This window comes from Cnephaeus nilssonii, assembly GCF_951640355.1.
Source record: "Cnephaeus nilssonii genome assembly, chromosome: 6".
Classification (NCBI taxonomy): domain Eukaryota; kingdom Metazoa; phylum Chordata; class Mammalia; order Chiroptera; family Vespertilionidae; genus Cnephaeus; species Cnephaeus nilssonii.
In genome coordinates this window covers 18,516,234-18,542,571 of record NC_137077.1, presented here as the reverse complement: position 1 = coordinate 18,542,571, position 26,338 = coordinate 18,516,234, and the positions used below count along the sequence as shown (strand labels likewise).

The 26,338-nt window shown below is 44.6% G+C and overlaps 1 protein-coding gene across 1 annotated transcript in view; it reads right to left on the bottom strand.

Moving 5' to 3' along the window:
• The window catches only part of CCDC38 (coiled-coil domain containing 38), a gene marked incomplete at its 5' end in the record, with an annotated part of 38,456 nt that extends 16,104 nt beyond the window's left edge, over positions 1 to 22,352 (bottom strand). The window contains 8 exons of the mRNA XM_079775505.1: positions 4,929 to 5,043; positions 7,242 to 7,405; positions 10,629 to 10,709; positions 10,815 to 10,978; positions 13,197 to 13,261; positions 15,478 to 15,640; positions 17,528 to 17,628; positions 22,292 to 22,352. Coding sequence (XP_079631631.1) covers positions 4,929 to 5,043; positions 7,242 to 7,405; positions 10,629 to 10,709; positions 10,815 to 10,978; positions 13,197 to 13,261; positions 15,478 to 15,640; positions 17,528 to 17,628; positions 22,292 to 22,352 — 914 coding nt within the window. The remainder of the gene's footprint in view (positions 1 to 4,928; positions 5,044 to 7,241; positions 7,406 to 10,628; positions 10,710 to 10,814; positions 10,979 to 13,196; positions 13,262 to 15,477; positions 15,641 to 17,527; positions 17,629 to 22,291) is intronic.
• Between the last annotated feature and the right edge of the window lie 3,986 nt (positions 22,353 to 26,338).

Sequence of the window (26,338 nt, the reverse complement as noted above, 5' to 3'; positions counted from 1 at the left end):
TAAACTTGCATCAACTATCCATCTCAGCAATTGTATTATCCTAGAGAAATGAACTATGTTACACAAAAAGTTGTATAAATACATTTACAGTAATTTTATTCATTATAGCCCCAAATTGGAACCAATCTAGATGTTCTCCTGTGAGTGAATAATTAAATTGTAGTGTGTCCATACTACTCAGCAAAATAAAGGAACCAATTATTGATATACCCAACAGCTTGGATCAATCCTCAGAGAATTATGCTTAGTAAGACATCCAATCCCAAAAGGTTACACAGTGTGTGATTCCATTTATATAACATTCTTAAAATGATAAAAATCATAGAAATAGAAAACACTTTAGTGGTTGCCAGGGGTTAGGGGAGGTGGAGAGGGGAAAGTGAATGCAATTATAAAGAGGCAACATGAAGAATCCTTTTGGGTATGTTCTCTATTTGATTGTCTCTCAACTATATTAATGGCAATATCCTGGTTGTGATATTGTACTACACTTTTGCAAGATGTCACCATTGAGGGAATCTGGGTAAAGGGGACATAGGGTTTTTCTACATTATCCTATCTAATAAAAGAATGATATGCAAATAACCATCACTCCACTATACCCACAAGCCACACCCACCAGCTAATCAGGAGCGAGTATGCAAATTAATCCAACCAAGATGGCGGCGGCCACTGAGTGAGCAGGAGGCTTGGGTTTCCCAGGCAATGGAGGAAGCCAAGCTTTCCGCATACCCTGGCAGGCCCAGGCCTCCACTCAAGGCGACAAAGTTTCAATTATGGAAGATAAATAAATCCCAACAAAAATGGCTGCGGCCACGGAGCAAGCAGGAGGCTTGGCTCTGCTCAAGGCTACAAAGTTTCAATTATAGAAGATAAATAAATCCCAGATACCAGGGCCTCCACTTGGGTCACCGGGGGGTATGACCAGCCTGCAAACCACCATAGACCCCTCGCCCAGGCTGCCCCATGCCCCAAGGGAACCTCCACCCTGATCTGGGACACCATTCAGGGAAAACCAGCTGGCTCCCACCCGTGTACCAGGCCTCTATCCTATCTAATCCTAGCTAGTCAAAGAGTAATATGCAAATTGACCATCACTCCAACACACAAGATGGGTGCCCCCATGTGGACACAAGATGGACTCCACAAGATGGCCAGCAGGGGAGGGCAGTTGGGAGGGACCAGGTCTGCAAGGGAGGGCAGTTGTGGGCGATCAGGCCAGCAGGGGAGGGCAGTTGGGAGGGACCAGGCCTGCAAAGGAAGGCAGTTGGGGGCGATCAAGCCTGCAGGGGAGGGCAGTTGTGGTGACCAGGCCGGCAGAGGATGGAAGTTGGGGGCGACTGAGCCTGCAGGGAAGGGCAGTTGGGAGGGACCCAGGCCTACAAGGGAGAGCAGTTTTGGGGGGACCAGGCCTGCAGGGGAGGGCAGTTAGGGGTGACCAAGCCTGCAGGGGAGGGCAGTTAGGGGTTACCAGACCTGCAGGGGATGGCAGTTAGGGGCAAACAGGCTGGCAGGGGAGCAGTTAGGCATCAATCAGTCTGGCAGGGGAGTGGTTAGGAGGTGATCAGGCTGGCAGGCAGAAGCAGTTAGGGGCAATCAGGAAGGCAGGCAAGCAGTTGGGAGCCAGCAGTCCTGGATTGTGAGAAGAATGTCCGACTGCCCTCAGGCAGTCAGACATCCCTCAAGGGGTCCCAGATTGGAGAGGGTACAGGCTGGACTGAGGAACACACACACCCATGCACGAATTTCGTGCACCGGGCCTCTCGTCCTATATAATAAAGAGGTAATATGCAAATTGACCATCACTCAAACACACAAGATGGCTGGCCCCATGTGGACACAAGATGGCTGCCATAAGATGGCTAGCAGAGGAGGGCAGTTGGGGGTGACCAGGCCTGCAGGGGAGGGCAGTTAGGGGTGGCCAGGCTTGCAAGGAAGGGCAGTTAGGGGCAATCGGGCCAGCAGGGGAGGGCAGTTGGGGGCTATCAGGCTGGCAAAGGAGGGAAGTTAGGGGTGACCAGGCCAGCAGGGTAGGGCAGTTGGGGGCGACCAGGCCTGCAGGGGAGCAGTTAGGTGTCAATCAGGCTGGCAGGCAGAAGCGGTTAGGGGTAATCAGGCAGGCAGGCAAGCGGTTGGGAGCCAGCAGTAGTCCTGGATTGTGAGTCGGACATCCATCAAGGCATCCCAGATTGGAGAGAGTACAGACTGGGCTGAGGGACACCCTCCCCCCCCCCCCCCCCCCCGTGCACAAATTTCATGCACCGGGTCTCTAGTTTCTTATAACCACATGTAAATCTACAATTACCTCAAAATAAACATTTAATTAAAAACAAAAGTAACTGCTAAATGCCATAGTGCCCCTGGAATTTAGAGCACAGTGCCTGTGTTGACTTTTGTCATGTATGACTGTCATGGATTCTGTGGTACTGGCCCATATCCTTTCCTTGGGGCTGGGGTACCCAACCTGGGCATCAATATATTTTCTTAAAGCTCCCTTGGGGTAGCCAGGATTGAAACAAACAACAATGCTGTATGTTCCTACTACCTCAGTTTTAAATGACGTGGTGAATTCAAACACATAGGCCAGCAGAGTAACTTAATAAACAGTTGGGCAGTAGACTCTGAGAATCAAAGACCCAAGATGCAGGGGACAGGCAGTTTCTACAAACAGTAGTTGCAGGCACTTCTCAGGGAATGCAGGGAGGCCTGTAAGAGCTCAGTCACCTCAGGAGCACACAGAAATGGCAACCACGAACTCCAATATCTGTTATGATGGGTGTGGCTACGTGGTAGTATGATAAAGAAAGCCTGAGAGAGCTATTTGGTGAAAAACATTGTTTCCAAAAGATTTCATCAAGTAAGTACTGTACTCTGATGAGGGTGATTCGCCATTCTCTAGGGTAGGAGAGCGCTTCTTGCGTTGTTTTCCTGCTCAAAATGTCCAGGTGAAGTCCATGTCATTGGTGATGGTGGAGGGGAAAAGAAATAACATATAATTAGAAATTAATTTTTGTTATTTGCTGCAAGATACTCATTATTCTGCATTGATATGCCCATTACTTAAAAAATATATTAGAAATATAATAATAGAAAATGAAGCTCTTTTATTCTATGGAAATTGGATTCCAAGCATAAGAATAAAATCAAAGACACACTGGTGGGGGGCCGGGGGCATTTACCCAAAACAATATGTGTCACAAATCAGGGCCATAAATTGTGAAATAAGAGCCACGGTTCTATTTTTACCTAATCATATATGTTTCTAATCACAGGTTTTTTTTAATTGAAGGGAAAAAATGATGGACACTTCACTTGTTACATGTGGTGGAGAAACCTACCATTGACACATACAAGTCACCTGTGCACTTGTTCCCCACATCTACATGCACTTGTTCCCCCCACGTCTACATGCACTTTCCCCCCACGTCTACATGCACTTGTTCCCCCACGTCTACATGCACTTGTTCCCCCTACGTCTACATGCACTTTCCCCCCACGTCTACATGCACTTTTCCCCCCATGTCTACATGCACTTTTACCCCCAAGTCTACATGCACTTTCCCCCCTACGTCTACATGCACTTGTTCCCCCCACGTCTACATGCACTTTCCCCCCACGTCTACATGCACTTGTTCCCCCCACGTCTACATGCACTTGTTCCCCCCACGTCTACATGCACTTTCCCCCCACGTCTACATGCACTTTCCCCCCACGTCTACATGCACTTGTTCCCCCTACGTCTACGTGCACTTGTTCCCCCTACGTCTACGTGCACTTGTTCCCCCCACGTCTACGTGCACTTGTTCCCCCCACGTCTACGTGCACTTGTTCCCCCTACGTCTACGTGCACTTGTTCCCCCCACGTCTACATGCACTTGTTCCCCCCACGTCTACATGCACTTGTTCCCCCTACGTCTACATGCACTTGTTCCCCCCATGTCTACGTGCACTTGTTCCCCCCACGTCTACATGCACTTGTTCCCCCCACGTCTACATGCACTTGTTCCCCCCACGTCTACATGCACTTTTACCCCCACGTCTACATGCACTTCTTCCCCCCACGTCTACATGCACTTTCCCCCCACGTCTACATGCACTTGTTCCCCCCACGTCTACATGCACTTGTTCCCCCCACGTCTACATGCACTTTCCCCCCACGTCTACATGCACTTTTCCCCCCATGTCTACATGCACTTTTACCCCCAAGTCTACATGCACTTTCCCCCCTACGTCTACATGCACTTGTTCCCCCCACATCTACATGCACTTGTTCCCCCCATGTCTACATGCACTTTTCCCCCCACGTCTACATGCACTTTTACCCCCCACATCTACATGCACTTGTTCCCCCCACGTCTACATGCACTTGTTCCCCCCACGTCTACATGCACTTGTCCCCCCCACGTCTACATGCACTTCCCCCCCCACGTCTACATGCACTTGTTCCCCCCACGTCTACATGCACTTGTCCCCCCCACGTCTACATGCACTTGTCCCCCCCACGTCTACATGCACTTCCCCCCCCACGTCTACATGCACTTGTTCCCCCCACGTCTACATGCACTTGTCCCCCCCACGTCTACATGCACTTGTTCCCCCCACGTCTACATGCACTTGTCCCCCCCACGTCTACATGCACTTATTCCCTCCATGTCTACATGCACGTGGTCCCCTCACATCATGTCCACACCCGATTCTGATTTGGAACTGAGCAGTGGGCAAAAGTGGTCTCAGGTCTTTTCATCCAGGGTCTCCCGAGTCTCCCCAGACCATCTTTCCTCACACCAGCACTCTTAGGACTTCCCGCTACTCTTCCTGCTATTCTGTCTTGAAACCACGGCAGGCCTCACTCTCCCGCCCTCTCTTTTCCAGGTTAGCTTACAGGTCCTTGATCTCCACTGTGAGATGGGCACCTTCTCTGGTTTTACTTTTGTGAGTGAAGTCTCGGATCTCTGGTGTTACCTGAGCTACTTCTTCCCCGGGAATGTTCTCCTGAAACTGATATCCTCCGGGAGCTCTCACTGTAGTCTATTTTCCTGAATTCTAGAAATGGAAAAGAAAGAGGGCGGACCCACTTCTGAAAATTAGAACTTCGTCTTTGAGTGAAAGTAGCATTATTCTAAAAGCTTCCAGGGACAGGGATATAAGAAGGGGACATCGTAACCAATAAACTTATGATGTAGACAGCAAGGGCTGGTCTCTGGAGCAGGCAGACCCCCTCCAGGGCACGAGGAGGTCTCTTATCTCCTGCATCAGTCGGTTATAACCTCTAAAACCGCAGTGTGAGCCATTCACTGCTCTGGACTCATTGCTTTCTGAGCATTCTCTAGTTAGATGGCAAGTCTAGGAGCACTGAATCCAAAGCTGTGAGGTGCAAATGCTTCTCACTTTTTCTTTCCATTTGTCTTTCCTCTTGTCAAACACCATGTATTGAGTTTAACCAAGTGTCATCACTGTGCTCCCTTGACATTTCATACACATGAGTCTAACTGAAACTCAGCAGTGAAAGACACAGGGGAACTGAGCAGGGAGGCCATCCGTGGTGTGCTGGTAAATGCTTAACAACCAGCTCTCTAGGGGAAAATCCTCCCCGATTTGTCGTTGACTGATTTCTGTGATGTCAATGTTCTCACCCCAGAGTCTCAGAATCGGCTCTCCGCTGAATGCAGATCTTCAGAACTCTCTGAGTAGCCCCCTCCTCTCCAGTGCTCTGCTCTGTGCCCTCCCTGGACCCCAGCTCTGTCTTTTCATCTCATGGGGACTGCTGGGCCCACCTGGGCTCCCCCTTCCAGAGCTGCATCCTGTCCCCAGCAGGACCCGGAGGCTATCACGGGGCCCATCTCACTTTTTTCCTCTCTCTGAGGGATTCCTTTGCATCTTTCCTGACGTCCAATGTCTGAAAACTGTTGCTTCGTACGTTTTTCAGACTTTTCAGGCAGGAGCGTGTCTGGTTCTTGTTACCCCAAAGTTACTAGAAATGGAAGTCTTTCCTTGTGACCCCACTTTGATCACTTATTAAATTATTATCTATAGCCCTGGCTGGTGTGGCTCAGTTGATTGAGCATCATCCCATGCACCAAAAAGTTGCCAGTTCAATTCCCAGTCAGGGCACATGCTCAGGTTTCAGGCTCAATCCCCAGTCAGGGGCATGCAGAAAGCAGCCAATCAATGTTTCTCTCTCTCCCTTTCCCTTCCTCCCTCTCTAAAATCAATAAAAATATATATATTTTTAAAAATTCTTATATATAATAGCACCTATTTCTGGTGCATTAAGCTGACTTCCAAACATTAGTACCATACTGTGTTAATTCCTAAGACTCTGTCATAATATATTATATATCTTAAAGGATTAGTAACCACCCCCGCCCCCATTACCTCCGTCCTTCAGAAGTATTTATTTCTTGAGATGAACCTCAGAATCACTGTATAAAGTTCTCCCCAACCCAACACTCAAGTCCCTGACAAATTTTTGGTCACAGTTTTATTATAATTCCATAAATCTTATACATTCATTGCAGAAAATTTGGCAGCTTTACAATGTAAATCTTTCTCTCTAGAAACATGACATATTTCTCTATTTGTCAAATCTCCAGGTCACACAATTAAGGTTATTTGCTTTCTTGGATTTAATTTCCTTGTATGTTTTCTAATTAATAAAGTTAGTTTATTTAGGTTAATATGTTAGGTTAATAAATATAATTGACTTTGTGTCCATTTACTCAAATCGTTTTTTTAAAAATATATATATTTCTTTATTGGTTTCAGAGAGGAAGGGAGTAAAGAGAGATAGAAACATCAATGATGAGAATCATTGACTGGCTGCCTCCTGCATGCCCCATACTGGGGATCGAGCCTGCAACCCAGGCATGTGCCCTTGGCTGGAATCGAACCTGGGACCCTTCAGTCCGCAGGCTGATGCGCTGTATCCACTGAGCTAAGCCGGCCAAGGCTCAAATAGTTTTTTAAGGTTTTTATGGATGGGAGGTTCTAGGTATGCTATCATATAATCTGTAAATAATATATTTTCTATGGCTCCATGTATATATTTTTACTGCTTTATATCTGAAATTAACCTGAGTTTCCAAATTAATACTATATAATCACAGAGACAGTGAGAATCCTTGTTCAGGTTGTGTTTGAAATAGAAATTCTGACTATTAATAATCAGCAAATAAACATTGAAACTGAACATTTTAGAATTAGGGACATTTACTTAAATTGAAATGAAGAATGTGACTCACTTGTTAATATTTTGGAAAGATTTTCCTCTATATTTTCTTTGCTTTTTGACATCTTCACCCTTCTCAGCGCTTGCCTGATTTGCCAATGTTTTGGAGACAATTTCATCAGAAAAAGTCCATATTTAATGTACTCTCTAAGGAGGAATTCTGTTTTTGATATTTCACTACTCAAAGGAAATGAAAATATAATTAGATATATCTGTGTGAAAGCATGTTCACTTTTTATAAAAAGGTTTTTACAAAATTCATTCTCTTGATTATGTATTTACTTAACAAAAATTCCAAGTATGGCCATGAAAATAGGAGCATTAATAAAATATGAGATAAGAAGAAATAACCAGTAGGAAATTTATTTGAATAACACATGCCCCAGGATATTCACAGGTAGGGTAGACTGATGATAGTTTGACTCTACTTATTTTTTTTCTGAGGGAAATGTTGTATTACATGTTAGACATAGGGAGACATTAGAAGGTAGCAAAAGATGGTACTTGTGTGAGGAGAAGAAAGGACACTAACACTCAATGAGCACCTACTATGTACTGGGCAATACTCAGGACATGCTACAGATACAATTTCATCCTCAGTACAGCACTTTAAAATAGTTATTATCATTCCTATCTTTTGGAAGAAGAAATGATTGACTTGCAAAGTCATCTGTCTGGTAAATGGTAGAGCCCAGCATTCAAACCTGGACTGAAAGCCTTTTCCCAGCCTCACATCGCTTTCCCATAATCAGATTTCAACATGGACACAAAAGGAATCCTATATAATAAAACCCTAATATACAAATTGATTGAACGGTGGAACGACTGGTTGCTATGATGTGCACTGACCACCAGGGGGCAGATGCTCAATGCAGGAGCTGCCCCCTAGTGGTCAGTGCGCTCCCACAGGGGGAGCGCCACTCAGCCAGAAGCCGGGCTCATGGCTGGCGAGCACAACAGCGGTGGCGGGATCCTCTCCCGTTTCTGCTGCAGGCAGAAGGTAAGGAGTGAGGGGTCCTGGACCGTGAGAGCTCCAGACTGCGAGAGGGATGTCTGACTGCTGGCTTAGGCCCGATCCAGTGCATGAATTTGGTGCACCAGGCCTCTAGTGTTTAAAATAACAATGAAGGCCCTCAGGAAAGCGAGCTCCACCCTTATCCTTCTGAGCCTTCCTTATTCACACACACACTCTTCAATATTCAATATGCTTATCGATATTACTCCTATATCAGTATCTTCAGCTTCAGTACTTCTTTGGGTCAGAAGCATCCTAAAGCCCTGGTGTGTGAGTGATATTCAAGAGTCAAACCTGGATGTTTTCACCCTGGCCGGTGTAGCTCAGTTGGTTGAGCATCAGTCCATGCACCAAAAGGTTGCTGGTTCAGTTCCCAGTCAGGGCACATAACTTGGGTTGCAGGCTCAGTCCCAGTAGGGGGCATGCAGGAGGCGGCCAATCGATGATTTACTTTCACACAGATGTTTCTCTTTCTCCCTCTCCCTTCCTCTCTCTCTAAAAAAAACTTAAACAAACCAAAAAAAGCCCTGGATGTTTTCTTCTATAGTCAAGTGTATCTTACTTGATTTATGTTAAATATCTAAAGAAGCTCATGGATCACCAGTCACAAGATGGCGGGAGCCCCTCATTATACCACCACTTAGCCTCCCAGGTATGCGACAAAAAACAGAGCTAGCGCAGCAGCGTGGCTCAATGGTTGAGCATCTACCTATGAACCAGGAGGTCAAGGTTCGATTCCCGGTCGGGGTACATGCCTGGGTTGCGGGCTCGATCCTCAGTAGGAGGTGTGCAGGTGGCAGCCATGTTTCTAACTCTCTCCCTCTCTCTTCCTTTCTCTCCCTTCTCCCTTCCTCTCTGAAATCAATAAAAATACATTATATATTAAAAAAAAAAAAAGAGCAGAGCTAATTTTGGCTAGAATTGCCCAGCTTCCAAGCAAAAGCTCAAGAGCCAGCCCCCTTTCCCTTTGTAAACAGATTCCCAGCCCTCCCTGCGGAAGAGGGTCACCGTGGCCCATGAAGAGAGAAGGAAACAGAGAGCAGGCACTTTGCATCCCTGGCTCTGTTACCAGCTAGCTTCTGCACCTCGCTGAGATGATGAGACTCAAAAACCATCAGCAAGTTCGCTTCAGAAAGGCCATTGTGCACAAATACAGTACTTTATTCAACCACAGGCAGCTACTCTAGTTCTGTAAATAGACAGAGCGAAGGAGAGAAGGGAATTCTCCCTCTTGGGAGCACCATCAACTAGCTCCTAACAGAGACGGGCCACTGTGGCCAGAATGTGTTTGAAACATACATTTTGTTAGAAACAACTGGTTTCAAAGAAGCTGCCCTCCAGGTCGTTTGCTGCATTTTCGACAAGCTGTTCTCCTTCTCCCCAAAAAGCCAGGACATATGGTAAGTTTAAGTCTAGGACTTGGTTTTAGAGCAGTGCTAACCATTCTCAAAAAGAAAAAAAGTTCTAGCATGCTTTGATTCCAAGACTACAGAGTCTCCGGAATCATTGAGATTACTGCCCAAGGATGATGACAGAAGGAAGCTTCTTTAGATATTTAAAATGAGATCCATGTGACCATGGAAGAAAGCATCCAGGTTGGAAAAAACTAAATACTGAGAGTGTGGCAGGTGATATCATAATTTTATCTCAATTCCTTTTGTTGTTGTTGTTGGTTTTGTTTTGTTTTTTTTGGTCATTATGACCTGGTAGTTTGTTGTTTTTTTTTAAATATATTTTATTGATTTTTTTACAGAGAGGAAGGGAGAGAGATAGAGAGTTAGACACATCGATGAGAGAGAAACATCAATCAGCTGCCTCCTGCATGCCTCCTACTGGGGATGTGCCTGCAACCAAGGTACATGCCCTTGACTGGAATCGAACCTGGGACCTTTCAGTCCGCAGGCCGATGCTCTATCCACTGAGCCAAACCGATCAAGGCTCATCTGGGTTTTTAATATCAATGCTAGGTTCATCTAAGTGTGAGGATAAATATACAAAATACTGCCAATTGTAATTGTAAGATCATTGTAAAATGAATCCCCATTGCAGAGATGTTAAAATGTGTGAAGAAATGCGCCTTAGAATGAAAGAGAAAGGACACTTAGAAAATAATTCGTTTACTCCTCACGTTGGTTTTCTTCTTTTCAAAGAATTTCTTGGCTTCTGTATTGACAAGTTAGAGAAAGGTTTCCGCCAGACATCACTGGACTCTCCTGATACACAGTCAGAGAGGATCCTCAATCAACAGATTACTCATTTTAAAAATGTGGTCAAGTGTATGAAATCACCACTGATAAGGGTCATTCCCACTCAGGTCTTGCTAGGCACAAACAGGACTGGATGGGGTGTGCACACTCGATAAGAGAAAGCTGTGTGCGGCCTCACCTTTTCACCGCCTGCACCTCCATGGTCGCCTTCTTGAGCTCCGCCGTCATTTGGAGCTTGTTGATAGTTTCTTGTGCTGCACTGCAAAGGGACACGTTTGTTAGTTTGCTTTGTGTTGTGTTCCGAGAAATGGAAAAGAAGAAAGAGGGAGGCAAAAAGCGATGTGGCTAGAGTGAAAACACGAACATTTTAAGGGCGTCTACGGATCTCTGGTCATTTTCTCGAAGGAACTCTTCAAAGGCAATTGCGTCTTCTTGGAGCTTTGTTTCTGCCCTGAGGATTTGCCGTTCCTTCGTCAATATGTGCTTATCATACCTGGTGATTGTATTCTTTTTGGTTTGCACAGCATACTGGGAATATTGGAAACAGAAGTGCATCGGGAACAGTATTCACATTTCTGGCACACGTCAACAGTGTCATCATACAGGGGGAAATAACTTGCATTCTAAGTGGGCATTGGGGTTAGAAAGAATGGGATGCCCACATGGTGGGGCGATGGCCTTTATTCAGGAGATCATAGGCGGGAGACTAATTCCTCTCTTTCACTTTTATGAAGAGGTTCAATATTGCTCCAAAATGGCTGGTCCCCACAAATCACAAATAGCTACATATTGCCCCAAAGAGCAGGCCCACCTGGTGTTACCCACAGTGTCCCTCCTATTTGCTCTGTGCATTGGAAACCGGGCTGTCTGCAGCCTCAGAGGCTCCTCCCACAGGAAGTACCAGGGGAGAATCAGGTTCCTCCAAGCAAGAGTGGCGGCGCTCAGCCTCAAAGAGCCCCGTTCAGATCCCCGGATCTAACTTTGACATCACGCTTCTATATTTTTAAGTACAGAATAGAAGGATCCAGTTGGGCTTTTAATGCCATGCATGGAAAATAAACTATAAATAAACAAAGCCACATACATTATAATATAAATTAACTAAAACCATATAAATGAAATAATTTTAAAGTAACACAACCAATAATTAGATACTACATGTTTATAAAAAAAAAACAACCATATTTCTCCTGTGCCCTTTTAAGGTTGACTGAGTGCCTTAAGAGGCTAACACAGAAGGGTAAATGAAGCAAGTCTCCATAAAACCCAGAGAAGAGATGGCAAAACTCCTCTTTGGATCCTGTCTGGAGTCACAGCTAAAAAAAAAAACCAACAAAAAACCCCCACATATTTCATTTATTACTTTATTCACCAAGTATTGAGTGACTACTGTGTGCCAGGACTTTTTTCCAGTGGTGTTAATAGAGCAATGAACAAAATAGACAAAATTGCTTTTGCGGGGTGTACATTCCAGTAGATGGGGGGAGTCTATTAAAGGGGATAAGGAGTCCAGGGGGTAAGGGCAGGGGTTGCCATTATGTGTAGCCAAGGAAAGCCTCCCTGATCTGGTGAAAATTAAACAGACCCTGGAAGGAAGGAGGAGCAAATCACGCAGACATCGGAGGAAGGAATGTTCTCCCAGGAGGAAGAGCCTCTGTGCTAAGGCTCTGAGGCCACAGCATGGTTGATGTGTCCCAGGAGCAGCAAGGAGGCCTGTGTGTCTGGAGCAGAGGGAGCAAAAGAGAGATCAGAAGAGAGAGAGAGAGAGAGCTGGACACCAGATAAGTCATTCATGGTCTTCAGCAGAGGAGGGGCGTGGGTGAGAATAGACTCCTAATGCTGTGTGGACAACAGACTGACCATAGCGGGGGGCGAGGGGGGGGGGGGGAGTGGAAGCAGGAGACCAGTGCTTTGAAGGTATAAGAATTCATGCAAGAGATATGGGTGATATGGACGACAGTGGCAGCAGTGGTGTGTGATCATGGAGATATTCAGAAGCAAATATTTAAAAGTATATTTGGGTATGGGCCGTAAGGAGGTGGAGTTGAGGATAATGCCACTATATTGGGCCTAAGCAGCTGCAGCGGTGGAATTGCTGTTTACCAAGACAGGGAGCACCACATGAGATGCAGGTTGTCAAGGACAGCGAAGGGTACAGCAGGGGCCACATTTTAGAAACGTGAAGTCTGAGCTGCCTGGCGAGCATCTAAGTGGAGATAGTAAGAACTACAGTTGCATTTGTGAGTCTGAAATGCAGGGAAGAGGGTCAGGCTGGAGAAATACATTGCAAGTTGCTAATATGGAAGTGGAATTTAAACTTGGGCCGGGAGGAGGGTAGATGGAGCATAGGGTGGGAAGTGAGCCCTGGACCATGCCAACATTTGGAGATCAAGACGGAGAGGAACAAGGAAAGAAGACTGTGAAGGGGGTGAGCAGCCAGTGACCTGGAAGAACCAAGAGACAGTGGGTCCTGGAAACCAGCTGAAGAAAGTGTTTCAAGAAAGAGGAAGTGACCCAATGGGCCACAATTCAAATTTGGCCGTAGCATGGTCCTTGGCAACCGTGGCAAAAGTGGTTTTGGTGGAATGATGATGGCAAAGCCTGACTGAAGTGGGCTTAGGAGGGGAGGGGAAGGGCAATAGGTCTGGGCATGTGATGGAAAAATAAAAGGGCGAGGTGAAAATTTGGCAATGTTATGCAAGAAGTCTTCTATTTGACTATGGCGAGAAAAATTACTTTGTACTACCTGGAGCAGAAACCTGCCTCTCTGGTCATTAATAAATTCATGGAGAGACCTTTTTGCGTCTGCACCTTTAAAGAAAATTGAAATTGACTTAGGTTTAGTTCATTCTCCCTCAAAGATGTATCAAATAAAAGCTATGCAATTAAATTATTGCATACATTTATGTAGTGTATCTGGACTTAAAAACTAACTTAATAAGAGTAACTACCATTCATTCTGGGTCCATATTATTCCAGGAATTTTCTTAGACACTTTAAGTCATTGTTTTATTTGATCCTAACAATAACCCCAGTAAGGTCCTATCCGCATCCTGAAATCCTGAATGGGAGGTCCTGAAGCTCAGAGATGTAAAGATGCTTGTCCAAGATTACACAGCTGAAGAGGACTGTATTTTAAACGAAAATGCCCAAGTACCTTATCTGTAAAATCAGCAGAAACTGACAACCTGATTTCCATCGCCGACAGAGCCCAGATTGCCTTGGACAATACCAAACAGTTTTACTATTTCCTTTCTGAGAGCCTACCCTACCTCATTTACCCCTCAGTGGCCAGTCGCTCCGTGAGTCATCTGCAACGCCACACCTCCTAGCTGCTATCTCAGAGCTGCGAGCATGGCGGGGATGTTTTCAGTGAGCCGTTTTGTGCATAACTCTTTCTAAAACGTGTCATGTGTCATTTAAAATGCTCTTGATGCCTTAGGGTTCACCATGCGACAGAGGGGACCTGAAGACATGAGACACAGGCTGAACCTAGACCTGCTCTCTCAGCGGTGCAGTCACGGACCTCACCCTGTCACCTATCGCTTGCTGCCTTTTCACACAATAGAGCAGAACATGCACCTCCGAGAGCCTCTAAATAAGTTAACATACTTCCCTTTCCCACACTAACTATTGAACCCGAAGTTCCTTCCTAAATGGTCTTCTTGTTCTCTGAAAAAAATTTTTTTTCACAATTTGAGAAAGTGCCTGGACTTTGTGAGCTAGAGAAATGTTTAAGTTATTAGAGCAAATCCTGATCTCCCTTCCTTCCTTCCTTCCTTCCTTCCTTCCTTCCTTCCTTCCTTCCTTCCTTCCTTCCTTCCTTCTTTCCTCCCTCCCTCCCTCCCCAACCTCCCTTCCACCCTTTCTGCCTTTTTAAATTTAAAATTTTGCATAAGACTCATTTTGGAGGAAGATTTTATCAGTCCATCATCCTGGTATTAGTCACTTTAGGCTTGTAAGCTTCAAACTGCTTTGTCTCATTTGTGGGCACTTCTTGATCTCAAAGGTAGGAAATGGCCATGATGTTCTGATCCCCAGACTGCTCTCTTTCACAGACAGTAATTAATAGCTAGTAGTATGTTCGCATGTTGCCTGCATAGGTCATTAAAACAGGTTATGTCTTTGCAACAAGAGGCAAGTATGTAATTCCATTAGCTTACTGATTCTGGATATGTGCGTTGTATGGCCCAGACCATCAAAACTTCTCTTTAGAAGGACTTCTCTTCAATTCGGTTCTAGATGTAGATGTAGACCTGAATTTAAATAGCCGGAGCCATTACCTTTAATACTATGTGATTTTGGCAGTGACTTCCTTCCTTAGAGCCATGAAAATGAGTAACAGTCTATGTCTTGGGAAAGTATGCTTTCTTATTTAAAACTAGAGGCCCGGTGCACGAATTCGTGCACGGGTGAGGGTCCAGCCGGCCTGCCCCGATTGGGGCAAATCAGACTGGGCTGGCTGGGCAGAGGGGCCGCAGGAGGTTGGCTAGCCTGCCCTGCACCCGATCGGTGTGTGGAGTGGGCAATTTGGGGCAGGGCTGGCCTTGGGAAGGGGCCATGGGCAGTTGGCCGGCTGGCCTCACACCCTGGTTGAACTCCTGGTTGAACTCCCAGTTGAACTCCTGGTTGAGGGGACAATTTGCATATTAGCCTTTTATTATATAGGACGAGAGACCCGGTGCATGAAATTCATGCACGGGTAGGGTCCCTAGGCCTGCAGGTGATCAGGGTCGGCAGGGGCCTTCCTTCATTCCGTGCCGCCCCCTGGTGGTCAGCACACATCATAGCAAGTGATCAAACACCCAGTCTCACTGTTGAACTCCTGTAGGAACACTTTGCATATTAGCCTTTTATATATATAGATAGATTTTTTTCCTCCGGACTCAACCCTCATGTACAACCCCCACCACTGTATTAGGAGACAGCACCCTTGGTGTTTCTCGCCTCCAGAAAAGCCACCAAATCTGCTATGAGTGGGAAATATTCAGAACTATGTTTTTAAACCAACAATCATTTAGACTTACCTTCTGTTATTCTGAGAACAAGGGTGGGATCCAGCCCAAACTTTTCAAACGAGGAAGCAGCTGCATCAGCATATGCTATTTCGCTCAGGTGTGAACGACTCTTCATTCGAGATGAAAACGTCGACTTTTGGTGCAATTTCCCGCTGCGGTTCAGGGCTTTTTCCTGCCCAAGTGGGAAAATTTAAAAAGGTTTCTAACATACGAAAATAACATTGTCTTAAAAGTGATCATATATCAAAATATCATGTGCAACAAGTCCCTGTCTCACTACTAGTACGTTGAACAAACAATCTCAAGTCCTTACCTCTGAAAAATTGTGTTTAGTTTTCAGTTCCTTCTCACATGAAGCAGAGCACAAATGTAACAACATTCAACCTTTACTCTAATATAAACGTGTGCATGACAAATATGAAACTGGAAAATGTTGCTCTGGTCTTATGGTGACAATCTCATGTTGCCCCAAATGCAGGGACTTAAAAATTCCACTGATTTGAAAGGAATGATTCTGTGGGATTGAACATGCTATTTTTTTTTAATGTCTTCCCAGTAGACATTAAAAAAATAGCCTCCTGATTTCGTGAATCTTTTTTTATTTTAATTTTGGATACTTTCAATCAAACTATAGGACACATGCACAAAACCATCATCCTGCAGATGATCGATTATTGAGTATTCCTGGGTATTTTTCTCACCCTTTATTTCTAAGAATAAGCAAAGCAAACCTTGTGAAATCTGAACCACGCGATGCAAGTAGTGATAGTAACGGCAAGGCACACTGCAAAGTGGGCCTCATCGCTGATGTGGCTTCATACCACGGAATTCCAAAGTGACACCCTCTTCTCCACTCTTATTTCGTCTTTCTTCCCTGCTCCCCAATACACACATATACAGGCTCTTATCTGTATCTGCCTGGCAGGTTTTGACTTATTCTTAACAATGCTGCTTCTGTTTATCTCCTCAGTGGAGTCCTTGCACACACACACACACACACACACACACCACCACCACACACCACCACCACCACCACCTCTCCCTCTTCTCTCCAACAACCATTTTCTTTAGATTTCCTTTGTATGCCTCTATTACTATATTTCATCAACCCTAAGATGCCACTTATTGTAAGATGCACTGCCAATTATGCATGACATCCCATCTATGTGAGCTGGAGCCCAATTTCAGGAATGAGAAAATGTGAAAAAATGTGGCCATTAAAATCAAGGAAGTGCCCTAGCCGGGTTGGCTCAGTGAATAGAGCATTGGCCTACAGACCCGAGGGTCCTGAGTTAGATTCTGATCAAGGGCACATAACTCCGTTGCAGGCTCCTCCCTGGCCCGGGGCCTGGTCAGGGCATGTGCAGGAGCCTGCAACAGATGTCTTTCTCTCACATCGATATTTCTGTCTGTCTTTCCCTCTCTCTTCCACTCTCTCTAAAAATATCCTCGGTGAAGATTAAAAAAAAAAAAAAAGCCAAAAAGCATGCTTAATTGTGAACTATGCCTTTGGCATAAATTTGATGTTCAGATCATTACTACAGTGAAAACACGTAACATCACCTGGTGGCAATTAATCAATGTGTTTCTCTCACATCGATATTTCTCTCTGTCTTTTCCTCTCTCTAAAAAATCAATGAAAAAGTATCCTCAGGTGAGGAGGATTTTTTTAAAAAAAGGAAAAGGATTACACCAAACTGTTATGATTGGCAGATCAACGATTTTCTATAAAAAATAAAAATAAATTAAAAATCAAGGAAGTAAGGGTATACCCATACCTGTCATAGTGGATTGTAGTGGTGTGGTGTGTCTGTCTTCCACCATAGGGGGTGATCGTTAGGTCCCCACCATGAGCTGGACGCTGTTCTGTCGTGTGTGTGTGTGTGTGTGTGTGTGTGTGTGTGTGTATACACACACCAACCCCCAGCACTGTGTGGCGCACGCGTCAACATCTGACACAGTGCCTTACCCCAGCAAAGTTCATAAAAGGGATGGATAAGAGGGTATGTTTCCAACATTACCTTTTCAAATCCCAGTTGGGATTTTAATAAAACCTTACCTGCCTCCTTGCCTCTATTTCATTTTCTTTGAAAAGAAAGAGATCTCTGAAAAAGATCTTATATGGCTTTCCCCTTTTGATCGAGTCATCGTTTATTTTATCTGTTAAGAAAAAAAGAAGAAGGAAAAATTTCTGTCATCTCTCCTCTGCTAACCGTCTGGCTCCCACCAACCGGGGGAGAGAGTGGGATCCATGGGAGGAGGGTCCAATCAGCCGGTCGCCTCTCAACGGGAAGTGGGGCCTGGATGTGGGGAACAGGAGCCATAGCCCATCTGTCTGTTTCCCAGGGCAGTGAGCACAGTGCTTAGAGATTCACGGGGCATGAGACTGTATCTGTTGTGTGACTAGATAAGGGGACCTATTACAGGATAGTGGGATCATATCTTGAGATGTTATCATGTTGATTCTTCCCATCCCTACAAATACACCCACCATTAGCCTTACACCACTATTTCCGCCACAATAGACACATCCAATACCCTTAGGGAGATCCTCAGGCTAGACCAGAGTCCTAAGAAAAGTCAAAGATAACGAGTGCTGGCGAGGATGTGGAGGACTTGGACCCCCATACACTGTTGGTGGGAGTGCAAAATCGTGCAGCCACTTTAGGAAACAGTCTGGCAATTCCCCAAAAAGTTGAACACAGAGTTGCCATATGCTCTAACCATTCCCCTCCTAGCTATATACCCAAGAGAACTGAAAACATTTGTCCACCCAAAAACGTGTACATGAAGGTCTACAACAGTTAACTTTGCTAAATCCTTCACAGTTCTTGGCAAAGAAATATAAATTCTTTAGTGAAACAGAGATTGTTCAATACATGCTATTCTACTGTTCTGAATCTTGTGTTTATTTGTTTTAGTTAGTAATATATTTAGGAGTTCTTTTTACATCAGCATTTACATATTTTTCTCCTTAAAAAGGAATAGTGCCCTGGTCGGTTTGGCTCACTGCATAGAGCATTGGCCTGCAGACTAAATGGTCCCAGGTTCAATTCCTGCCTGCCAAGGACACATGTCCAGGTTGCAGGCTTGGTCTCCAGTGTGGGGTTTGCAGGATGCAGCTGATCAATAATTCTCTCTCATCATTGATGTTTCTATCTCTCTCTCCCTCTCTTTTTCTTTCTGAAATCAATAAAAATATATTTTTTAAAAAAGAAAAATAGCTATCTAGTACCCCACTTCTTGGATGTATCATACTTTATATAACCAATCCCATACCAATATGATTGATGCTGGCCTTTTGCTATTATAAACAATGCTACGATGACTATTCTTGTACACACTTGTAAGTACTTACGCAAACATATCTGCAGACTAAATTGCCGACATGACCCTATGTTAGGCAAAGTGGTTTCTGGTGCTTGCCATGACCAAGGCCATCTTAAGAAGCAAGTTGCTGTCAGAAAACAACAGTTTACCCTGGAAGGGGTTCGCCCACATCATCTGGAAGGTCCACTAAGTAGGTCCATTAAGTTGTTGAATGCTTTGGAAAATACACCTTGTAACAAGCACAAGTCACTTAGCTACAAACCACCTGTGTTCCTGGAGGCTGCATTCATCAAGCCCCCATCCCCTTTTGGGTGCAGAGATCCATCTTTTTTGCTGATGCCCAAGACTCTTTTCTGTCCATAAGTTCCCTTAATAAACTGTTTCCTTCTGGAGTTGTCAGCCCCCTTTTTTAATCTCAGCCTGTCCTCCTTGGGAGATCGATTCCAATATACCTCAGGAAATTTTCCAACACTCCATTGAAATTCTTTTCAAATAATTTGGTGGGCCTGACCGGTGTGGCTCAGTGGTTGAACATTGACCTATGAACCAAAAGGTCACAGTTCAATTCCCAGTCAGGGCACATGCCCAGGTTGTGGGCTTCATCTCCAATAGGGGGCATGCAGATTCTCTCTCATCGTTGATGTTTCTATCTCTCTCTTCCTCTCCCTTCTTCTCTGAAATCAATAAAAATATATTTTAAAAATAACAATAATTTGGTGATCTATTCTATAGGAATAAAACCCATAATTCTAACTTGGCACATGGCCCCCCAGAGTAGAGACTATATTTTTCAATCTCCCTTGGGGCTGGATATAGCCATATCAGACCAAATTCTGGGCAAGGGGATGTCAGGAGAAGTGGTGAGTGCAACTTCTAGGAAGTGTCCGAAAAGGGAGGGACATGCTCCTTCCCTCTCTCCTCTTTTCTCCTCCTGGCTGGCAGGAGTATGGGTGGGAGTGATCGCTGGCACAGAAGCTGCCACCCAGGACCAAGGACATAAGCCAGCGACAGCTTGAAGATGCCACGCCCTGATGCGAGCCTCCATATGGACCCTGGGATGCTTAGGTCCAGACTTTGCTACCTAAGAGAGAAATAAACTTCCATCATGTTTAAACCCTGTTGTTTTTCATATTTTCTGTCATTTGCAGCCAAATCTTTCCATTCTAAATACAGATCGGGCCAAATTTCCTTCAAAGAGAATTCCTATAGAGGGCCTGTTACCCGTAACAAACTTGGTGTTACCCAATTTTTAAATCTTTGGCAAATTTATAAGTGAAAAAAAATTATTATTATATACTGATAAATGCAAATTCCTTGAATACTTGTAAAGAAATGGAAGGGTAAGAAGGGAAAGGTTGGGGAAGGAAAGAAGAGGACAGATTTTCATAAAGCGTAGTTATGCATTTCATTTACGATCCTATATAATAAAAGCCTAATATGCAAATTGTCTCCTCAGGTGGTGTTCAACCACTCGCTATGACATGCACTGACCACCAGGGGGTGGCGCAGAACATGGCCAGCATCAGTGAGGTGGCGCTGGCAGCGAGCAGCAGTGGAGGCGCTGCCAGCCCCAATGGGCCCCAACAAGAGCGGGCCAGGGTGGGATGGTGGGGCAGGTGAGCAGGCAGCGCCAGACCAAGGCAGGGTGCCAGGCGGGGCTACGGGGCTGCGGGGCTGTGAGGCTTCGGACACAAGCTGGGGCCCAATCCCCGCAGGCCACCCCGAATTCATGCACCAGGCCTCTAGTAACAAATAATTGAATTAATGGTTTTATGTCATGAAAGACTGGCGATCTTGCTAAATGCAACAGTTTAATGCCCCTTGGATTTAAAGAGCTTCCTTTTGAGAATTGAGAAGTAGAAGAGAACTTTCTTAGCAGGTAGTTTATACGTTCTTTGCGTAGAGACCATGTCTGATGATTACTGGGTAGCATGCTCCTTTTCTTACTCTCCCAGCCCGCTATGGAGACTAACCATACTAGGCACAAAGCAAGAACTCATGGACTGATTTCTTCCTCACCTTCAGAATTCAGTGATAACGGCCAAAAGTATGATGACATTTTGTCTCCTGGCCCTGTCCAAGAAAAGAAAATACATTTTAAAAATTCTATAAACTTTGCATTAAGTCCCTAAATTCAACTGCCAGTAACTCCCAAATAGGCTTTATCGCTTTTTATTTATTTATGTATTTATTTATTTATTTTCTGCTTAATCCTCCCCTGAGGATATTTTTTCCATTGATTTTTCAGAGTGGAAGAGAGGAAGTGGGAGAGGAAGAGAAACATCATTGTGAGAGAGACCCATGGATTGGTTGCCTCCCGCACACACACCGAACCTACAACCAGGTATGTGCCCTTGACCAGGAATCAAACTTGAGACCCTTCAGTGTGTGGGCCAATGCTCTAACCACTTAGCAACACCGGCCAAGGCATAGGCTTTATTGCTTTTAAAAGTAGTGCATTCACAAACTCTTTGATCCAGCAATTCCACTTCTAGGAACTTACCGCAAGAAAAAAATCAGATCACTGGGTAAAAAAAGTATGCACAATAATGTTTGTTGCAATGTTATTTATTTATTCCTTTTAACCCTCACCCAAGGATATTTTTTCATTGATTTTTAGAGAGAGTGGAAGAGAAAGGGAAATATCTATGTGAGAAAAAAGAGTTGGTGAAAAATTGATTGACTATATGTTAGGTTGAGTCTTGTAGGAGATTTTCTTAAATTTCCACTTTGCACTTAGATTCTGCTCACCTCTTTCTTGTCCTACTTTTGCTCCTTCAATCCTTCTGTCCATCTGAATTCACTCTCCTCCCCATCCCCACTCTCGTTCCATTTATTCATTAAGTCTATAAACACCTTATCATGGGTTCTGACACTTTTTCACTCATAGAAAAAGTGGACGTTCCTGTTCCTCTTCACCAACTGTTAATAGCAGGTTCTAATTCCACCTCTCCAGTAATTCATAGAACATGTAAATAGGATGAATAGTCTCTAAAAGTTGTTATATTTCTGTACTTCTATATGTGTTAATCCCCCTACTGATTAATGAACTGATTGGCGAAGAATATATGAGAGAAGAAGAGAATCAGCTATTCCTAGGAAGGGATTATAAAGTGCTCTGAACTAAACCAATATGATGTACCAACCAGGAAAAAAAAAAATCCAAGCCGGTGAATGTCTTTATTGTGCAAAATAAAAATAGCATGGTGACTACACAATGGCTCAGTACCAAAAGAGAGGGAAAATGTTGAACTCCATAGCACATGACTGAAAATTCACATCTAAAATAGATATTCAAGTCCACCTTCCATCAGCTGAAGAAGATAAAGAGCTTAGAACAATCAGGGATTTAAAGTGCTGCTGTGTGGTTGCAAACCATCCCTTTTAGACATGGCATAGGCTAGTGGCTAAGAGCATGGACGCTCATTCTGCTCCTTAATCCTCACACTTCAGTTCCCCATCTTTCAAAAGGGAGGGTACCAATAGCACCTACCTGCTGGGACTGTTAGGTGAGTTAACATTTGTCCCGCCCCGTGGACAGCATCAGGTGCCATGTCAGTGTAACCCAAGGAGAAAGCATGCTAAGGAGGGGAGGTACCTGGTGCGTCTGAGAAATAGCAAGGACCCTAGTGTCATGTAAGCACAGTGAATGAAGGGGAGTGATAGATGAGGTGAGAGAGTTCACAAGGGCCCTGAGGGTCATTTACTCAGGGAAATGAGCATCATAAAATGAATAACTCTGACTGCCGAGCTGAGAAAAGACTGTAGGAGATGGGAGTCCAATAGGGAAGGCAAGAGATAATGGGGTCTCAGGATAGTAGTGGAAGTGGTGAGAGGTGGTCAGATTCTAGGTAAATTTGGAAATTAGACCTACGGAATTGGCTGAGACAGAGAAGGCTGTGGGGAAAGGAGCAGTTGGCACGATCAAAGCTTCAGTTTGGAACTTGCTAAATCTGAGATGTTTATTAGACATCTAAGGGACCTAGATATAAAATACACTGTTCTTTCACGCAAGTACCGTGCTGGTTGATTTTTAAATTTTTTTTGTATTCCTCTAGCATTATGCAATTCTATGTGGTCACTGAGTCAGGTCCTTTGATAGGCATCCTAACAGGGGCAGCATGCAGGCACTGTGGAAGACCCTGGCCTTTGGGGTCAGCGTTGAATCCTGCCTTTGATTCTTATCAGGGTTTTGTTTTTTCAGGCCTATCCAGTGAACTCAGGGCACCTTAGGTTCTTCTGTCAAGTATGGATTCTACCACCTTTCCTACAGGCTAGTTGCAATTTCCAAACACAGATAATGTATGCAAAGTGCTTAGTCACAGCAGGCTGATAGGGAAATAATTGCTCATACTGTCTTCAAGGTAGGTACCTGGGTGTGTCCTCTTTCTTGTCTTGTGAATAATTGACAGCATTTGAAAAGAGTAGGAGGGATAACTGACAACTAGCTTTTGTGAGAAACCCTGCATTAAAGTTCTTGAAACCAGAGTCATTGCAATGTCGATGCAAATTTGGGGAATCTGACACAACTTAGTGCAGATCTTTATCATTTCAAGCTTCTGGGAAGTAGAGAAAGAGGAGTGGGGTTTTATAATGCCTGAACCCAAGTCCTAGAGACCAACGCTACATAAATTGAACGATAACAATATCTACCAGATATTATTCGACGAAGTTTGAATTTCTCAACAACTCTACAAACTCAAAAATAAAAATAAAAATGGATTTCCAGATCCCCTCAATATGAGCTAAAGAATTTTATCTCCCAGATGCAAATAAAGATGTAGACAGATTCTCTCAGATCTTTCCATTTTATTCCACCTCCTTCCCACCCACTTGGACAAATACTAGGAGAAAGAGCTGTGAACTGTGTCCTCTCTCTCGACCAGACCTAGCACTTATTTGTTTACCCGAGAGCCAGGAGCCACAGGTCCTTGGCCTGCCCGATGACTGTCCCTTGTGATTAGGTCAGACGCTGGACACGGTGATGAGGCAATTACCTTCAGCTTGACCTTGAAGGCCCCCGCTGACGTCAAGTTAGCTATTTAGTGTGGACTTTTCTATTGACATTTCTGACTGCCCCTTTTGCAAACTGAAAAAAATAACTGGAGGTCAAGTGGAAGGAAGACTGGGGAAAAGAAATCAGCCCATGTGAGTCAGATGATGTGAAAAGTACTCTGTAAACTGAGAGGTGCTATAGGGAGATTGATTATTACTAAGGAGGAACCTTATCCCTACCTCTAAAATTATTTAACAGCGACCAGGGAGAACGACAGTGCACTCTCTTCCTTTTTGCTTCTGCAAACCTCTTATTTGCAAGGTCTTTTCAGGCCATACTGTTTATCTTGATTGTAATCGGGTGCCCGCAAGTTCACCCACAGATATAAATCCCCTTTAAAAAAAAAAAGCTCTTAGACTTGCCAAGAACTTGTAAGCTTTAAGTACCTGGTGCACTCTGTGAAGTCAGGAGCGGTCTTAGTACTATTGAAATCTAATCTTTAACTTAATTAACCAGAAGACAAAGGGCAGGATTAAAATAAACTAACAGTAATAATAATAATAGCTATGACTTATTTAGAGATAGGCACTGGGCTAAGTGATTTACATTTAATCGTATTTAAAGCTCCAACAAGTTCATAAAGTAGAAACAATGATCCCCATGATATGGATGAGAAAACTGAGGCTCAGCGAAATTAATTTTCCAAAGTCAAATAGCTCATAAGCAACAGAAATGGGATTAAAACAAGTTTATTGGACCCCAAAAGTCTTCTATTCTTCTACGATTTCATTCCACACTTTATAATTGCATAAATCTGCAAATATTACTTATAATTGCAAAATGTTACATTTGAGTCTTTAGCAGAAATTTTATAATATAAAATTTTAATATTTTTCTATAAATTGGTGTCTCTGTGTTTCTATTTTCCACTATTTCTACTTTTCTCTATTTCTCTCTATATATTCTACCTTTCTTTTTAAAATGTGTATAGACACACACATCTGTTTGTGTCTGAGCTATTATGAATGATCTATGGATTTTTTTTCCCTTTTGTGTCTCTGTTACATTGTCTACTGAGTTATTTTCCTTTTTTGTTGTTGTTTTCTTTCTTTGTTCTCTCTTTTCGACTGGACTGGTCTCTCTCTTTTATAAACACAATATGAAACTAAAGTATGATCTTATTTATTGTGTTCATCTAAAAGAATGTTTGCCGTATGTACTTTGTTTATAAATGGCTTTAAAGTGACACTAAATTGACTAACTTTTATCGTTTATGTTTTTACAGCTCCCTGCCTGCTTTTAGGGTATGTTATTGTATCCTTAAAGTGTCTTCCTTTTGATTATGGTCTGTGCTGGGCGGGGAAAGTGCCCTTGCAGACCTAAGACAAGCTTCTACTAAAAGAATATACGTAAGTAACGTAATTAAGAAACTCCAAACCAAAACCCCGCCTGACTGTTTTCACAGCAACTGACAGGCGGGCAGTCTGAGACATAGATGAGAATTACAGACCACCTTCCTTAAAGAAACTTGATTCTGTCTCCAACTCTGGGTGCAAAGCGAGGGGTTAGCCCGACCAGATCCAGTTAGGAGTGCGGGGAACACCGAGCTGAAACCCGTCTCACCTCAAGGGGTTTGGATCCAGTAGCCTTTTCAACCAATCCTTCTAGAAAGGATTTCGGGGAAGGTGGGCGGAGGTGCCAATCGATTCTCTAGTCTCTATCCTCCCTCATCCCGGTCCCCCTTCATGTGGGGACCCTATGAAGGGATCCCGGACTGGAGCTGGCCAACCGAAAGGTGCCTGGCACCCGCCACGCCGCTTCGCGCTTGGCGGCCGCGCGGACCCAGGAGCGACCCCCCACTGCACCCCCTCCTCTCCGCCCCCAGGTTCCTCTGCGGGCGGTTCTCCGCGTCTCGGACTGCCCCCACCCCCTGGGCAGCGGTTTCCCGCATCCCGCCCCCGCCCCCTCCCGGGGCCCTGTCCCAGGTTCCCGCACCTGCCTCCACCAGGTTTCTCCCCACTTTACCCACTCGGGTGCTCCCGCCCACGGCGACCCCCTTCCACCTGGCCCCGCGATCGTCGCAGCCCACCTTTCTCTCTCCAGGCGACCGAATTTCGGCTTCTTTACCGGCTAAGTAGGGAAAATAATCTGTACCTCATTTACCCCGAACGTGGCAAGGTGACCAAAAAAAAGAGGAGGTTCATTATAACATTGATTATTTTTTAAAATATTTTTTTATTGATTTCAGAGAGGAAGGGAGAGAGAGAGAAACATCAATAATGAGAGAATCACTCATCGGCTGCCTCTGGCACGCCCCCTACCGGGGATCCAGCCCGCAACCTGGACACGTGCCATTGACCGGAATGGAACCTGGGATCCTTCAGTCCGCAGGCCGAGCCTCTATCCACTGAACCAGACCGGCTGGGGCTATAACATTGATTATTAATCAACATTCTGATCATCGGCACGATCATTGCCATTGCCAAGGTTTGGAGGAGTGGGGGAAGCGCGCGTTCGTCCCGGGTTTGGAAGAGCGGCGAGCGC